Source organism: Pantherophis guttatus, chromosome 1 (genome assembly GCF_059756535.1).
Source record: "Pantherophis guttatus breed Tessera chromosome 1, ASM5975653v1, whole genome shotgun sequence".
Classification (NCBI taxonomy): Eukaryota; Metazoa; Chordata; class Lepidosauria; order Squamata; family Colubridae; genus Pantherophis; species Pantherophis guttatus.
Genome location: NC_142063.1, coordinates 69,280,670 through 69,299,331, shown reverse-complemented (window position 1 = coordinate 69,299,331; position 18,662 = coordinate 69,280,670). Strand labels below are relative to the sequence as shown.

General features: G+C 39.3%; 1 protein-coding gene across 1 annotated transcript in view; it reads right to left on the bottom strand.

Annotated features, from left to right (window-relative positions):
* LOC117666175 (cytosolic phospholipase A2 beta-like) overlaps positions 1-18,345 on the bottom strand; it is a 34,375-nt gene extending 16,030 nt beyond the window's left edge. The window contains exons 1-7 of the mRNA XM_034418660.3: positions 18,221-18,345; positions 12,043-12,115; positions 10,371-10,507; positions 8,011-8,142; positions 7,571-7,629; positions 4,551-4,593; positions 4,270-4,333 (exon numbers count right to left, since the gene is read on the bottom strand). Coding sequence (XP_034274551.1) covers positions 4,270-4,333; positions 4,551-4,593; positions 7,571-7,629; positions 8,011-8,142; positions 10,371-10,507; positions 12,043-12,115; positions 18,221-18,241 — 529 coding nt within the window. The 5' untranslated portion in view covers positions 18,242-18,345. The remainder of the gene's footprint in view (positions 1-4,269; positions 4,334-4,550; positions 4,594-7,570; positions 7,630-8,010; positions 8,143-10,370; positions 10,508-12,042; positions 12,116-18,220) is intronic.
* Positions 18,346-18,662: the final 317 nt, after the last annotated feature.

The window sequence follows — 18,662 nt, the reverse complement described above, 5'->3', positions numbered from 1 at the left end:
AGCATGTAGGAAAACCATCTACTAAAAAGCGAAAGGTCAGCTCTTCATGGCTTTCCAGAAAGCTAAGAAGATGGACACTGCCAGTTCTCATGGGGAAGGGCATTCTATAATGGCAAGGACTCTTACAATAAGGGCATACTTCCTTGACCCACTGGATGGAACAACTGAGGGAAGGGACTTGGATTGTCCTACTCTACCCAACCTAGTGGGGTGGGCAGATTACTTGGTTCTGTGCCATGTAGGGGTTTAAAGGTAATAACCAGCACCTTGAGTTGCATCTATACAGCAACTGGGTGCTAATGCAACTCACAAAGCAGTGGTATAGCATGGGCAAACTGAGAGGTACCCAATATCCTGCAATTTGCTGTATTCTGAACCAGCTACAATATCCTGATGACCTTCAAGGGCAGTTCCATGTAGAGTCCAACTAGGAAGTGACCAAGACACGAGGGAATGGGAGCAAGACCTTTCAGTGCAAGAATGGGAGCAATTGGCATGCAAGATATATTTGTGCAAAGAAAGCAGGAATCAAGCAAGAATCGTGAGTCCGGGAAGACTCCCAAATTGTACAGTAGTTCTGCCTGGGGAGCTGCTACCCCATTGATAGTTAAAAATTACCCATCACTGGACCCTGGAAAGCCAAAAACTCAAAGCCGCTCCATCTGGCTACAGTTTAACCAAAGCTGGTTGCTCCCCATCCAGACCTTTACAGCCTCCACACACTAGGCCAGCACAAAACAGTGGAGATGAACAACTAGAACCATTGGCATACTGATAATATCACATCCCATGCCATTGAATTACCTCATCCAGAAGTTTCACATAGATGTCAAAAAAGAGTGGTGAGAAAACTCTGAGGTCTCCCACCAAGTCCCACCAAGACCACCTAGTATCCCTTACCAGATGAAGGAGGAGATGGACCACAAAAGGCATTTCCCACTCCCTAATCCTGAAGCCATCATGAGATCCAGGAGGATAAGACCAATTGCACCATCTCCAAGCCCTTTAATGGTCCTCTACAAGCATGACTGATGCCATTTCCATACCTATATTCCAGCCTGAATCCAGCCTAGAAAGGGCATTATAAATTTTGCACAGGACTAAAATGATAGCATAGTTGCCAACGTGTCCAGACTAGAAAGAGCATCCTTTATTTATGCAATATACAATATTTGCTATACAGTGTACTGGAATCTGGGAAGAGACTTCAAAGTTGACCACACAAACACTAGAAAGACGCTATAATAGGAACCCTGAAACAATGTCACATCCAGCCAAGGGAACTAAAAGCTGCAGCTGCTGACAGAATCCACTGACGAAACCTATGCTATGAAGCCTCTACCACCTTTGAAGACGGGCATCACCAAAAACTGAATGGTATCACAGAATGGCATCCACAGTTTCATAACAAGGGACTTTCAGTGCCCCCAGTGAGCTAGACTCTGCGCTTTCTATCAGGGACTGAAGAGCCACCTCCATATCCACAGATGAAATGCACCACAGTGTGTCTTCTTCAAACCAAAAGGTACTCTGGAGGCTGCAATTCCCTAAATGCTAGTCAAGAAATGCATATAAATACATAAGTGAGACCGAACTGGCAACGTGCAGGAGAATAAAGAAATACATTTCAGAGTCCTTTTCAATTTTATCAGCATCTGCACTTTTTTATTGTTTTTTACCATGGGCACATCTGGAAAATATGTCCTGACTCAATCTTGAAAATCTGCAAAGGCAATCAGGAAGGTATTGTCAGGGCTGCCAGATCTGTCATCTGTAGTCAGTGAAAAGTCCTTTTAATCTCCAGAACTGCGCATCAGTTCTTGTCTTCAATGACTCCTTTGCTTTCCTTTCCAGCACAGTGGAGAAGGTTGCTTATTTTCACACTTCCAAATTGAATCACTTAACCATTTCAATATAATTGCAAATGATGGGGGGGGGGGGGAAGAATTCCTGAAAAAGTAGCTGTAATTTTTTCCCCCAAGAATTCACCAGCATTGGCAAGATTTTAAACTATTTTGATCCTTTGGATATGACCCAGATTTGGTAATAGTTACAGAAATGCCATTTTGCATCATAAATTCCACCATGGGATATTGAGAAATCACAAGCACGTTATTGACAAAATGTATCAATTTTTCCTTTTCTGGATGGCTTTAAAAATCTCTGCCCTCTGCAGAGAATTAGGAATTGGATGCAATTTAATGGTTTCTGTTTAAGTATAGCACAACAATAAGATTTTGGAAATACATTTTTGATCATTGTTGATTAGAAAAGCCTTCCCCTGCAGTACTGTGCAATACTTAAAAATAAACTTTTTTCTAAATCAGAAAATCAGAACTAAAGTAATAAGCAGTGTTACAAATATCAGAAGAGGTCTAAACTGGAAGAATAACTTGTCTTTTAATTCTGAAGCACACTCACCAATTCAACACTCAATCTTTAGATATTTTCTGACATCCCTTATGGCAGGGATGTCAAACCCAATTTCATTGAGGGCCGCATCAGGGATGTGTTTTACCTTGGATGACCAGGGAGGTGGGAGTGGCCGGAGTTGAGAGGGGTAATGGTGGGTTTGGTCATGATGGGCGTGGCCATGGTGGGTGTTTGACTCAGGCTCAAAATCCATTTTTTTTCCTTCTCTTCTTTCTTTCCACAGTTCTTTACTATAAAGGACATCATCTCTTTCTAGAATGCTGGCCTTGGCAACTGCTAGAAACCACGATGATTTGAAAATGTTTGTCATGAAGCCACAGTGTTTTGCAATGTTTATCCCAGTGATGTTTGCTAGTTCAAAATTCACAGAGGAGTCATGAGGCCATGGTACAGATTTGTCAACCCCACACACACACGACTGCCCTTGAGGGTATAGGAAATCCTTGATTTATAATCGTTTGTTTAGCCACCGTTCAAAGTTACAACAGCCCTGAAAAAAGTGACTTATGACTGATCCTTGCACTTATGACCATCGCAGCCTCCCCATGATCACATGATCAAAATTTGGGCCTTGGACAACCAGCATGTATTTACAATTAGCGCATCCCAAGGTCATGTGACAGCCATTTGCAATCTTCCCAGCAGGCTTCTGACAAGCAAAGTTAATGGGCAAAGCCAGATTCACTTAACAACCACATCATTCACTTAACAACTGCAATGATTCACTTAACAACCATGGACAAAAGGTCATAAAACCAGGCACGACTCATTTAACGATTACCATGCTTAGCGACAGGAAATTCTGATCCCAATTGTGATTGGAAGTTGAGAACCATCTGTATAAATGCTGGTCATTCCAATTTCTGCTTTCTAGGCTTTTGCGCCAGCACCATAGCCTTAAATTAGGAATGTCCCTGTCAGGGGAGACTGGAATTGCCACTGTATCGCTCACTGCCACTCAAGATTAATGCATATTTGGGACTATCCCAACAGATCAGAACAGCTTGAATCCACAAAATGTGAAACATGTTTTTTCTAAATTTATGTGTATGCAAATGCTACAGAAACATGTTCTTTCCCATATGATTCATCCTCCTCCTCTTTTAACAGTTGCCCATAATCCCTTGCAGGGTGGAGTTTGGGCAACCGAATGGAGCTGGTGTTTACTGGCTAAATGCCCTTCCTGTCGCCAATGTGGAGTTTTTTTACAGCAGATGTATTCTCAGAGAGAGAATATATCTGCCTCTACCTAGGATCGAACTCAGAGCCTCCTGATTGTGAGGTGAGAGCTCCACCTCTAGACCACTGCTCCGTATGATTACTTGATTGAAGTCATTTAATTATTAGTTTACTCAAAACTGGGTAATAAATAACTCAGTGCATTTAAAAAAAATACTTTTCATACATGTACTATATTAAACATTTGCCATGTGCAGTAATTACTTTAAAACTGTACTTTTTAAACATTCCTGCCCAACCTATCAGATTTGTCTTTTTAGTAAATTAAAAGAGTATTTTACATATTAGATTATCTAATTAATCAGTCCACGACTGCAACCTAATAATCACTTTGCAGTTAAAAGGAGTCTGATAAAACACCAGTTCGTTACAAAAGTCCCTAGAGACAGTGCTAGATTGGTGTAGTATTTAAGGTCCATGCTAGGGACCATGGACCATGAGTTCTAGCCCCACCATAGGCACAAGCCAGCTGGGTGACCTTGGACCAGTTCCTCTTTTTCAGCCCTAGGACACAGGCAATGGCAGACCACTTGAAAACTGCAGGAGTCAACACTGATTAAAAGTTACACACACACACACACACACACATATACATACCTTCCAAAACCTTCTCATTATCCTCCTTGCTCACTTTTACATCCAGAATGGAAAGTTCACGGGCCTGTGAAAACCAAAGATGCAACATTGTCTGATCTATTTCTTTCCTGACATTACATTATATCCCACAATGCAGTGCTTCCTAATGGAGAAAAACCAGGGCATATGCTCCTTTTTCTCAACCTGCATCTTGCAGACTTTCCAGCCCATGTGGTTAACACAGACCCAACACCTCTAAGTTAGAGAAAGCTTCAGGGAGTCTCCAGAAGAAGAATCCTTACCACTAGGACACCATTGGAAATCAGTTTCTCAGGAGGACCTGGCCTAAAAAGCAGAGGGAAAAAAGAAAAATAAACAAAAAAGAACAAGGCTTGGTCCAACTGCATATGTGGGCCTGATTGGGATAGATTTGTAGAGGTGATACAGAAATATAATTTTATGTTGTTTTATTCTATTTTACATATTTATGTATTAAATTATTGTATTTTATCCCATAATTATTGTATTTTATCCTATAATTATTGTATTTTACCCCATTCTTACTTTAAATTGTTTTTATAGGATTTTATTGGTAATACATGTTTGAACCAGGGGTGAAATCCAGCAAGTTCTGACAGGTTCTGGAGAACCGGTAGCAGGAATTTTGAGCAGTTTGGAGAACCGGCAAAAGCCACCTCTGACTGGCCCCAGAGTGGGGTGGGAATGGAGATTTTGCAATATCCTTCCCCTGCCATGCCCACCAAGCCACTCCCACCAAGCCACACCACGTCCACCAAGCCACGCCCATAGAACTGATAATAAAAAAATGTGGATTTCACCACTGGTTTGAACCTTGTATTTTGGTATGGCCTATAAGTTAATCAATAAAGCTAAGCTAAGATAACAAGTAAGACCAATGGTGTTAGTGTTTGCTGTTTTAGAAATAAAGCTTTGTGAATGACTGACAAGGACAAGAAAGGCAATGCAAACAGTTGCAGACACTCCTATTCTATAAATTGCCATACAGACAGTCAGATAAATCAAGATGTTTGTACATTGTGACACAGAGTAAACTTCTTTACTCAGTACATTTTTATCAGTTTGTCCATGAACTGAATTTAAAGTGGCACCAATAAAACTTAATGGACTGTGGAAAAACCAAATCCAAATTATAATAAAAACAATTGGAGCATCACTTGAACTCTATTCGCATTGACAAAATCGCCCTCAATCAATTGAAAATGGGCAGTTCTGCTTGGAAAGCATATCTAACATCTCAACAACATCTGCTTATCCCAGATCCTTGGGAAGGGCTCAATAAATTGATAAAAGTGCCAAATCCAACATAACCATTTAGCTGACTATGTAACCAAGCATATTTTTTTTTCTTTTTATGACCCTGTAACCCCTTGTATCGGGCTGGAGTTGGGACAACTGAATGGAGCTGAGCATTTACTGGTTGGATGCCCTTCCTGACGCCTATGGAGTTCACAGCAGATATTTATTCTTTGTGCCCTAATAGAGAAACATTTGTCACTGCCTAGAATTGAACTCTGAGCCTCCTGAGTGTGGGGCAAGGGTCTTTACCTCTAGGCCACTCCACTGCTCAACCATAATAAATAATAATCCAAAAATTTTAAAAAATACCAGCAGTACTTCAGTACAGCACCGAATTAAAGGATAAGATAATTTGTCAATTAAACACCTTTTGTATTTTTCTTTCTTGTTGTAAGTTCACCATCAGTGCTTATAGAAGCAAAAGGGCAGGTTATACATTTAATAAATAAAGCAAGCTCTTTCCTCTTCCACCTACAAAAATAGAGTACCTGGAGTAGGGCTCTTGGTTGGCCTAGAGAACCTCTTCGAATAGAAATGGAGCCATTACAGGAAGTGGCTGTCACCAGTGGTGGGTTTCATTTACCTTTGCTACCAGTTAGCAACTGTGACCAGTGGTGGGATTCAACCAGTTCGCACCACTTCAGGAGAACCAGTTGTTAACTTTCTGAGCAGTTTAGCAAACTGGTTGTTGGAAGAAATCATTAGGGCAGAGAACCGGTTGTTAAATTACTTGCATCCCACCACTGACTGTGACTGTGTGCGCGCAGCACTTCTGCACATGCGCAGAACCTTCTGCGCATGCGCAGACTATCTGTGATGATGGCCGGGTGGGTGGGCGGAGCCTCCTGCCACCGCTACCAGTTTGTGGGAACCGGGGCGAACCAATAGAAATCCACCACTGGCTGTCACCATGAAAAGATCCTATTGCTTATAATTATTACGGAAGCAAAAAAGGAAAAAGAAAAAATCTTTTGGTGACCAAATAGACCATAAACTGACATCCCCCCCCCCCTTTTATATAGTAATTTCTAACATATGCAATCTATAAACAAAAATAAGAAATGGGGTTCCTTAAATTCAGAATAATGCAGAATTAGTGAATAATGATCCTTGTCCAAATCAAATTGACATGCCAGGAACCGGGTTCTGACAATGCAGTGCGGAAACTGGCTACTTCCATTGTTAAGGAAACCGATTCAACAACCAAAAAACTTTTTGGGAAGTTTTTGGGAGAAAGAGCTAATTCTGAGGTAGAGTTGGGAGGATAATTCTGTACTAATAATGGAACACCACATAGAAGAACTAGTAGAACCTCCAAATGGTTGTTTTCACATAATATGAACTAAGATAGAGAGGGAAAATTAGTGGTTCAATATTTACAGGAACTCCAGCATGGTTTAGCATATTCTATAAATCAAGACAAAGTTACATCATATTATAAGCCATGGTGGCATAGTGATTAGAATGCAGTACTGCAGGCTACTTCTGCTGATCATCGGCTGCCACCAGTTTGGCAGATCGAATCTCACCAGGCTCAAGGTTGACTCAGCCTTCCATCCTTCCGAGGTGGGTAAAATGAGGACCCAGATTATTGGGGGCCATATGCTGACTCTGTAAACAGCTTAGAGAGGGCTGTAAAGCACTATGAAGTGGCATATAAGTCTAAATGCTATTGCTATGTTTCATTTATTTGGCTACAGTATGCTATATGAACAGAGATCTGTGTTTCAGTCTGTTACGTTATATAAACCCAGGCAATATATCAGAATATATTTATATGGAATTCTATAATAGATCATTGCAGAATTGTATGGCTTACTAAACAAAATAGGGTAGGACAAGGTAAGATAGGATAGGATATCCAAATACTCAAAAAAAAACATCCAAGCTTTATTATCTGCTGAATAATTCAAAGGAGGAATTTTCCAAGAACCAAACCACGAACAATGACTTAATGTTTCATATCAGCTTTCGAATCACTTACACATCTGACAGCTTGAATTCCACTTCTAGAAATTCATAATGATTAGGTTGTTCTTGTTTCTGGTAACAGAAAAACATTCATAAATTGTACAGTAACGAAGACAACATTAACATATGCAGTCCACCAAACAGGAGCGAAGAGGGGAGGGAAGGGGAAGGGGAAGGGGAAGGGGAAGGAAAGAAAGGAAAGGAAAGGAAAGGAAAGGAAAGGAAAGGAAAGGAAAGGAAAGGAAAGGAAAGGAAAGGAAAGGAAAGGAAAGGAAGTTGAGATGACATGTGATTGGAAGTGTAGTCCCCTTTATAAGGACACTCCATTGCGGTGTTCTCCTTTCACAAAACTCATGAAACGTACCATTTAATAAACTTGGGGAAAGAACATCCATTAGGGTTAAGGAATAAATGTAACCTACATTATCTACAAAATAACTTTTTGGCCCTCACCTTTGGTTTTAAGGAAAAATTCTCAAGGACTGGACTTCCAGGCTGGAGTTTTGACAAATCAAAAAGAACAATTAAATGGATATCACGATTGGTGGCTGGATCAGTATCGCAAACTTCCAACTGTATGATATTCTAGGAACAGAAGAGAAGAAATGGCAATTGCATGCTCCTTTTTACTGATGACAATATAGATATTTCTGCTGTAATATTTTCTTCCAAATTGATGGAATTTTGCCTATTGACCAGGAAAACTGATTATACTCAGAATAAGAAATCTAATTGGTGTCAGCTCTAGAGGCCATCTTTTTCTTAAATTCTTCAGGGCTGCCACATTTAGTGCTGTGGGAAACTGGGAGGGGGGATTGCATGGAGTCGCAGGGATATCTAGCCATAATAACGTTCCTTTCTCAGAGAGTCAAGGACATTCGGCCTGCACCTGGAGTGGCGTGACTGGGAGGCATCTCCAATTGGCACGATGCATTGATTGGACCATGTGATGGACATGTGGGTGCAGGGGAAAGGACTTGGACTTTCTTTTGGGTGGAGGAAAACCTGGAATTTTTCAGATTTGGGCTTTCCCAGATGTGCCAATATGAAATCTCTAATAAAGCGGAACTTTGAGGAACTGCTAGCCTTGGAGTTTTCTTTCGTTGGGGAAGTTACTTGGAACCCTGATAATTAGTCAATCTCATTAATTCTGTACATCTTCTAATTTATTTACTTACAGTATCTATTTATTTATTGCATTTATATCGCCCCACACACACACACACAATCTGAATCTTATTTTGGATAATCAACGGAGAAGCAGTTAAAAGGTAGTACTATATATTCTCCATTATCATGTATATAAATGGATAAATCCAAGATGTATTTGAAACTTCAGCAGGCAACAATTCTAGCTCTTTAAAATTTGTAGAAAAGTACTATTTTTCATAATATCTTCTCTGTGTCAATTTCTATCTTAGGGGAGAGGTTTATTTTTGAAGAGATTCTCATTTCTCTCAGCGGCTATTGATACTATCTTTTATGGCAAATCTCTGTCTTCAGATGAGTAATAATTACCTTTTGTTCCTATTTGGAAACTTTGATCTGAAAATAAAAGGCTGGCATTTTTACCTCAAGCCTTTGGAAAAGTACAAGATCCTATCTTCATACTATTGTTCCAGCTTATGGTGTCTCAACTTATTGCTCAAAATTATGGACCCTTCAGATAAAGGACAAAGAGAAGGAAGAACAGGAGCCAGATTAATAATTAAGGTTATTTGGCAATACCAGGAGATAGTACTGAGGGACTAGCAAACCATCTCCCACTGCCTCTGAATTGCCAACTCTGAATTCTCATCTCAATCCCAAATCATAGTCTCTACCTTATGACACTAGTAATGCTTTTGTATCAAGAACCAAAAGAGCCAAGAGAGAAAGGTCTATCAGTTCTTTGAAAGAGCACTTTGGACATCATGTTCCGCTACAAATAACAGCTTGTCTTATTATACCCAAGCACTTCAGTTGCTACAATCAACACCAATCAAGCCTAGCTATAGGGAAATTGTGGAAATTCTGACTTTTGCCTAATGCTCATGACTTCTTGACTTATTGTTAATATTGAATGCTTTGTCTTGACTTTAGACTGGAACCTCTCTCCACTCTTTAAATCATCTATTTAGTCATGTCTCTGATCCTCTGTAGTGCCAAATTAGCAATGATATCCAGCCCCTCTCTAAACCTATCCCAGTTTGGATCAGAATCCCCAAGACCAAGGTATAGAGCTAGCATTAAGATGTTGAAAAAGGTGCTTAGGTGCTGTTTCATCTAAGTAATTCCTCCAATACTAGTGTGGTTAAATATACAGCCCAATTTCCAGGAAAAGTGGTAAATTCACCTGAAAACTTAACCATAAGTTTTTTCTGGGATATTATATTAGGAAAAAATCCCCATGAAAAAAACTGTATATTAAGTTCCCAGAAATTATTAACATTCTTTTCTTTTACAACAGATGTCACTGGCATTTTAAAACCCTCACATTAAATATGTGTAATGGAATATATTTCACTACTGGCAACCTCAGGGTATTCGTTTCCAATCTTGGCAATGGATTAATGGTAATCTCTGAACAAAGAGCATTAGCTATCTGATCTTTGCGCCTACACACAAAACTTCTGATAAGTTCTGTCAGGCATACAAGCATCTCCAAATGATAGAAAACAAACGTTTCAATAATTTGTTTTCCTTTTCAAAGTATGAAATCATAAAGTAAACTTTACAGTCTCATTTGGAAAAGTCTGTTTTGCAACACTTCATGGATTTGTTTATCCTGTAAACTTGTCAAATAGTATGAAGGCTTTGCAACATTACACTACCTTGATTTTGGTTTGGATCCTGAAATAAAATGTTTCATTCCAGACTGGGTAGTAAGAATTCCTGACAGTCTGGGTTCTGAATATCTCCTGTGATGCTGTTGGCAGGTGCAAAGTCACGTAGCAATGAGTCGCGGAAACTACAGTGGGGGAAAAAATAAGTTGGTAATTGTTTTTTCAAATATTCAGCACATCTTAATAAACAAAAGAAATATAATAGATAAATTCCTATGGTCAAGAGTGCCACCTACTTCTAAAGATACCTACATTCTATTTGTTCTATATTAATCTATACATTATTAGTCATTGAATAGTAATTTAATTAGTCCGTTACAGTAATTTAATTAGTCATTAAACAGTAATTTAAAACAGTAACTGTGAGAGGGACTTTGGAGTCCTAGTGAATGATCACTTAAACATGAGTCAGCAGTGTGCGGCAGCAGCCAAAAAAGCTAGTACAATCCTTGGTTGTATAAACAGAGGCATAGAATCAAAATCACGTGAAGTATTAGTAATGCTTTATAAAGCCTTAGTAAAGCCACACTTGAAATACTGCATCCAGTTTTGATCATCACATTACAAAAAAGATTATGAGACTTTGGAAAAAGTGCGAAGAGCAACTAAGATGATTAAAGGCCTGGAGACATATGAAGAACAGTTGCGGGATTTGGGTTGGGCTAGTTTAGAGAAAAGAAGGACTAGGGAGGGACATGATAGCAGTATTCTAGTATTTGAGAGGTTGCCACAAAGAAGAAGGGGTCAATTTATTTTCTAAAGCACCAGAGGGCAGAACAAGAAATAATGGATGGAAACTAATCAAGGAGAGAAGCAACCTGGAATCAAGGAGAAACTTCCTACCAGGAAGCTTCCTGTCAGGACAATTAACCAGTGGAACAGCTTGCCTCCAGAAGTTGTGAGTGTTTCATCACTGAAGGTTTTTAACAAGAGGCTGGACAGTCACTTGTCTGAAATGGTATACGGGTCTCCTGCTTCAGCAGGGGGCTGGACTAGAAGACCTCCATGGTCCCTTCCATCTCTATTCTGATTCTGAAAAACATGCCACCAAGAGTTAAAGTGATTGTGGCAGACTAAAAATGCAATAAATAAACGGTTTAAGTGATTTAAAGGTTTTTCAGCCCTTTAGATTCCGAGAAACCCTTATTAAGATGTAGAATTTTAGAAACAATTTTGTGTAGTGGAAATGAGATTCAATTTAATGAGATAAAACATCAAAAGAGAATAGGAGCAATGCAAACTGGATAGAACACTGATTCTCTTCATGGAAAAAGTGTAATACGAAAGCGTGTTCTGGTTTGGGTTCCAGAAGAGACTATTTGAAGATTCACTGCAGGAAAGGAATTGAAAACTAAAAACTCATAGACATGCTTTTGGGTTGGAGACAAAGTGGTGCATTAATAGAAAACCAAAACCTAGAGATTAGTGGTAGAAAATCAGTGGAAAAATCTGGAATAAAAGCAAGAGATGCTGTTGGGGAAAAAAAATTATATCCCATATACGCTGTAAAAAATCAAATTTATTATATTTTATTTTGCCCTAAATCACAAAATAATCTCTAAAATTCTGAGCTCAGCTTTTCTACATTTCTGCTTCTGTGAGATCAACGCAATTAAGTAATTCAACTCTATTTTTCAACCATAACATGCCAGAAACTTACATGGCGTATAAGAGGTGACGATACTGGCTTTCAGAATCTTGACTGACAGCAGGGATAATGGAAATAGTTGGTTCTGCAATGGAAACAAAGCCAATATGAGCACCTGAGTCAGTCCCTAGGATCTAGCATGTGCTATTGTACACCACTATCTATGTTCCTTTCATTTGGAGGCAATATGCTGACTCTGTAAACCACTTAGAAAGGGCTGTAAAGCACTATAAAGTGGTATATAAGTCTAAGTACTATTGCTATTTATTATAGGCCGCTTACAATATTTCCCTACAATGCATAGCTATAAAACATCCTTAGATGCCGCTATGGAGTTCTGGTGCAGTGCAAAAGGGGAGGGCCATTCTGCTTTAGTAGCCCTAAAACTCATGAAATGCATACTTCCCTTGTTCTTTTAATTCTGGACCAGTTGGAGCTCGGAGGCTCCAATTGGTCAGGAATGCGGCTGCGCGGGTAGTTATGGGGGCGACTCGGTGCACCCACGTAACACCCCTCCTGCGCGAGCTGCACTGGCTCCCGGTGCTCTTCCGAGTGCGATTCAAGGTGTTGGTCATCACCTTTAAAGCACTCCATGGCTTAGGACCGGAGTATATATGAGACCGCCTGCTGCAGCAACAGCCTCCCACCGGCCAATATGCTCCCACAGAGAGGGGCTCCTCAGGATACCGTTGGCCAGACAATGCCGACTGGCGACACCCAGGGGGAGAGCCTTCTCTGTGGGGGCACCAGCCCTCTGGAATAAGCTGCCCCTTGAGATTCATCTCATCCCCGACCTGCGTACCTTTCGCCGCGCTTTGAAGACCCTCTTGTTCCGACAAGCCGGCCTGGCCTAATACGAATTTTAGAATGGGTGTATGTGTGTTTTAATCTATGGGCCAAATTTTTACATATTCAATTTTAAATTGTTTTAAATTTTGTATATTTATATGTGTTTTAATATGGCTGTACACCGCCCTGAGTCCTTTGGGAGAAGGGCGGTATAGAAATCTAATAAATCAAATCAAAATCCAATCAAATTTTCAGATGTTTTCCAGTTTACTTCCTGATCATCGCCATACTGCAGAGCTATGGTTGCTATATCGAATATTCAGATTTTATTATCTTCAGTAGTTAAATTATTATACTTTCCAAATGCAAGTTATTTTCCTTATGAGAAGTCCTTGCAAATAAACATGAAAATGGCCATGATTATACAATAATCTGTGTGATACAGCCCATCTCTTGGATTTGTTGATGATTATTATATGATGCTTAACTGCTATATGTTTTGTTTTTATGTTAGATAATTTATATGATTATGTGAAAGGGCTTTATATTAAGCTCTGCAAAACTGGTAAACTCGGAAACATGAAGCACTGGGATTTCTGGAAAAATCTATATTGTTGATAGGGTATAATTGGTAGAATTTTGAAATCTGGTCATGGTAATTAATTTTTCTGCAGAATTACTTTGAGTATTGCAGAGATTAACAGCAAAATTAATATTAGACCAGCAATAAAGAAGTAAACGATAATCAAGGAACTACCAGTAAACAACAGGAAATCACCAAGAACACTCCCACCAATACTGACAGCAGGGGTGAAATGCTCCCGGTTCAGACCGGATCGCCTGATCCGGTAGCGATGGAGGTGGGTGGTTCAGAGAACCGGTAGCAAAAATCCCTGCCCCCCCGCAATGCCCAGCTGAGCCACACAATCATCAGAGGCTTTTTTTTTTACTTTTAAAAGCATTTTTTCTACAACCTCTTTGGCCGAAAAAATGCTTTTAAAAGTAAAAAAAAAGCCTCTGATGATCATGCGGCTCAGATGGGATCATCAAAGGCTTTTAAAAGAAAAAAAACCTTTTTTTTCTTTTAAATGCCTCTAACAATCAGGCAACTCAGCTTGGATCGTCAGAGGCATTTAAAAGAAATAAAGCCTCTGCCGATCAGGCAACTCAGCTGGGATCGTCAGAGCCTTTCGAAAGCATTTTTTTTTACAAAAAATGGTTTTAAAAGTAAAAAAAAAAAATTGGCCACGCCCACCCAGTCACATTACACCATCACCACCAAGCCACGCCCACAGAACTGGTAGTAACAAATATTACATTTCACCACTGACTGACAGGGCAAGTCACTAATATATACAAATAAGAGCAAACCCCACTCCCTTCTAGCACTGATGATGTTACCTAGTTTAGTAATGAAACTTCTGCAAGGAAAGCTCAGAGAGCACCAAGGACCCGACAGTTCAACCCTGACTTAAAAATATTCTATCAGTCACTTTCCATTCCTGTGGATGAGTTCCTTGTCATACATATTTTCACGTGTACCATTTTCTGTGTATACATACACACACACAATAAAATTGAAATATTATATGTACCAAGTTAAAGTATCAAAACGCACATAAAAGGAAACAATAAAAGCTTTTTTCAAAACTGCTTTCTTAATGCTGTACTTCTATCTAAGGATGTCCTCATCCAGTTATAACTTTTGCCTTGTAAGTCAAAGTGTGTTGTGTTCAAAACCTTACAGAATTTTTATTCTTCTCTTTCCAAGCTTCCTATTTGTCTCACTTTCTTTAATGATATTTTGTGCTTGCATTTAATGTTTAGCATGTTTAGCATTTTGTAATACAACCGTTTTATTACTTTTCATCGTTTTTATTACAGTAGAAATAAATGAGAAGTTATAGAAATTGAGATCATAAAACAAGAAGGGCTGCATTTGCAAATAGAAATTCCAGCACTCGTTATGCATTTAATTAAAGCATAAAAATATAGTTGCTCCATCTTTTAACATGCACACCATTAATTATTTCCTTTCAAAGCTGCCTATAAAATTATAGTTCCAGTGTCAGGTTTCGAGGTCGTCATTTACTCTAGTGCTGACATCCAGTTCCTCTTATATAAACAATGGGTTTCAAACAACATGAAATTATAGAACTAACCAGACAAGTTAATTTTTTCCCAGGCGAAGCTGCCTTATTTTTGGCATCAAAATTACAGACCTTTTCATTGATCAGCAGTTTCTTAGCAAATTTGGTGACCTATGTGTACCTGTATCATCTCACACTCAGGGAAGTATATTTGTACACCCATCTGCACCTAACTTCCCGAGTCTTGGTTCTTGGCCTGTGCCCTAAGGCCTTCTTCCACCCTTCCTGCTTTTCATGGATTTACTCAAATCCTGACATTACCTTCTTTGACTGCAGCACAGAAATCTGTGTCTTCCCAAGAAATACAGCACGTAGGTAAGTGATAGTCAAAGTAGCATTTCCAGACCTGAGTTCATCAACTTGCTGTATGAAATTGCTGAACTGCCAGCTGTGCCTTATTTACATATATAATTGCAGTTATATAACTAATTAAACACTGTTTCAAATGAGCTTTACAGTAGCAAAGGTGCACAGTTCACTTTTCATCCTGTCTTGTCTAAATATGAATATCCTGCTAAGGGAAACAATTAAGGAATCTCCTACTGTGGCAGAGAGATGTATCCAGTAACTTCTCCTATAATCCTTGTACTAATTTTCCTCAGTTCTCTGGCCAGTTGTTGGCTCCTACCATCCTGTCTTTTCTCCTCCAAAAAAAAAACATCAATCCCAAAAATCCATTCAGGATAAATTAGCTCACCTCTTTGTAGATGTTTCATTACCTGACTAGGAGACATTATGTTACCTGGTCAGGTAATGAAACATCTCCAAGCAAGCAAACTCAAAGGACACCAGAGACTCCATGCAGCACAGATTCCCAGATATAGCAACAGTGACTGGAAAACATTGTATGGGGAAAAAAATGCATTTGTCTAATCAGTACATTTAGCTAATTGTGTATAAAGCATACAATGCACAGAGTCCCTCAAATGCATATAAAACAATGTATATTGAGAAATTATATATCCAGGATTTTTATAACTATGGCACTTTGGTATCTGACTTTTAAACTATTTAAACTATCTGTTAAGGTTGGAATCAAATATATATACATTGACACAGATGGGAATCTGCTCATTCCTAGCTAACTGCCATATGTTCTATACCAGTGGTCCCCAACCTTTCCAGCTTAGCGGCCCAGCCCAATGAAAGGGGGGGCGTGTGAGTGGCAGATGCACGTGCACATGGGCCCTCTACTTGCATGAATGGAGCTTCGTGCTCGAGCAGAGGGTGCTTATACTCATGTGCGAGGCTCCACTCAAGCGAGCAGCAGGCACTTGCACTTGCGCGCAAAGCTCCACTCACACGAGCGGAGGGCACTCACGCGCAAAGCTCTATTTGCTTGTGAGCTTTGTGTGCATATGCTGGCTCGTGCAAGTTGAGCTTTGTGCATGTGTGCTTGCTCACACAAGTAGAGGTTCGTGCACGTGTGCTTGCTCGTGCAAGTGGAGCTTCATGCGTACACGCTTGCCCATTTCTCCTGCAGCCTAGTTTCCAACAGGCTATGGCCCGATAGTGGGCCACAGCCCGGGGGTTGGGACCCCTGTTCTATGCAATTTCCAGCAGCTATTCTATGACAGTATAATACAATAAACACATTTTCTGAAATCTTTACTATCCTTAATTGAATCCAAACGTGTATAAATTTTACCAGACAAGCTCATGGAGAACTACAATATCATCACACAGACGAATGTATTCCTCTCCAACATTAACCTTCATGAAAGGAGGTTGTCCAGCTTTGCAGCGGAAGCTATTCTTATGGCACTGACCGTACACTCCCCCAAAACAAATAGTCCTCAGCTTATGACCACAACTGGGTCATAAGAATTCCCGTTGCTAAGCAAGATGGTTGTTAAATGAGTTACATCCAATTTTACAAACTTTATCTTTCTGGCATGGTTGTTAAGTGAATCACTGCAGCTGTTCAGTAAATCACATGGTCACTAAGTGAATCCAGCTTCCACCATTGATTTTGCTTGTCAGAAACCAGCTGGGAAAATTGCAAATGGATATCCCATGATTCCGGGATTCTGCAACCGTCGCCAGTTGCTAAATGCCTGAATTTGGATGCTGGGATTGTGAGGATTGTGGGGATGCTGCAACTGTCATAAGTGTGAAGACATAAGTCACTTTTTTAGTGCTGTTGTAATTTTGAATGGTCACTACACAAATGGTACAACTCGAGGCCCTACCTGCATCATAAGTCATAATTTATATTTTCTTTCTCTTTTTACTTCTTTTCTTTTTTTTTTCTTTTTTTTAATTCTCTATTTTTTTTTCTTTTTTATACTTTTATTGCATTAAAAAAAACTTTTAAGAAAAATTAAAGAAAAAGAAAAAGTCAAGCTGAGTGGTGAACTAAATAAAGGGAACTAAGTTTTTTCTTTGCAGGCAAAAAGGTGTGCCCCTTCATATTTTAATGACAAAGCAACAGGCACCAACTTCCTTTGATGCTATCACATGGTTTTGAATGATGCGGGCAGACACCAACAAATCAACAGGGTACAATCTCACAAAATGTTAGCTACATCTTATAACTTGTTTTTAAAAAATAATGCATAATTGGTAGGGTTCCAAAATTTCATCGTTGATAGTTTCAAAGATTTTTTTTAAACAACAACCATAACAAAAAAGGAAACAAGTGGGATTAATAATCAGCATGAAACCAAAACTACGGAAACAAGATTAATGAATTAATATGCAACTTCATGTGCTGAAATCCAAATGAACAGCCAGATTTTCTCCCCAAACCTGCTACTTAAGACTGAGATGTTGAAAGGCAATTAGCATTCTCCCAGCTACTGGTTTTTGTTTTGTGTTTTTACTGGCACATGTGCCAATTTTTGCAAGGACGCCTTGTATGCGTCTTCAATCTTCTCGAATCACTTTTCTGCTCCTATCCTTTTAAAACAATACATCAACAACAAGGAAGTTGATTGACATTCTTAAGAAGTTTGCTTTGTCCATAATGTTTAAATGAATTTTCAGCCATTCCTTTCATTGCCCAACCAATTTTATAATGTTCAAACCCACCCAGTAATCGATTAGTATCTTCTTCTTCCTGTAGAGACAGAGAATCCATCCATTTATCAAAACACCCAGAAACTATTCAAAGTTTGAAATAGGGTCAACATTTGATCATTTCAGAAAATTCAGATTGACTGAAAGATTATAGGGAATGTACCTAGTTGTTATTTCTCAGCAGAGCTTCCTCAAAAAAATATAGAAAGCAATAGCGTTCTCTTCCTTACCTTTTCTTCTGTGGTCTCCATTCTTGTCAAATAGTCTTTTCATAAACACTAGAAACAACTGAGCAGTTAGTTGACAGACAACACTTAAATCTGTTGTCGCTCTTCCTTGGCACATCCCAAAAGACAAGAATCATATATGCATGTTCCTGGCTCCACCCAATGTGATTTCTGGATAAGAAAACAAGAAAGGACTGTGGTTTTTTTTCTAGCCCAAGAAATAACTGCAGAGTCAAACTTTACCACCATAAACCAACCATTATCTGTCCTGAATCCTAAAGCAATGCATTCATTACAGTACAAACAGTTCCTGATTTTTCTCTCCTTCTCTTCTTATTACACACACAAACAGTAGCTATTTTCTTCCTATAATTACCCATTTTTCAGGTTCGATGTGGTAGACCCAGGATCCCCAACCCCTAGGTCATGGCCCCTGCTGGGCCAT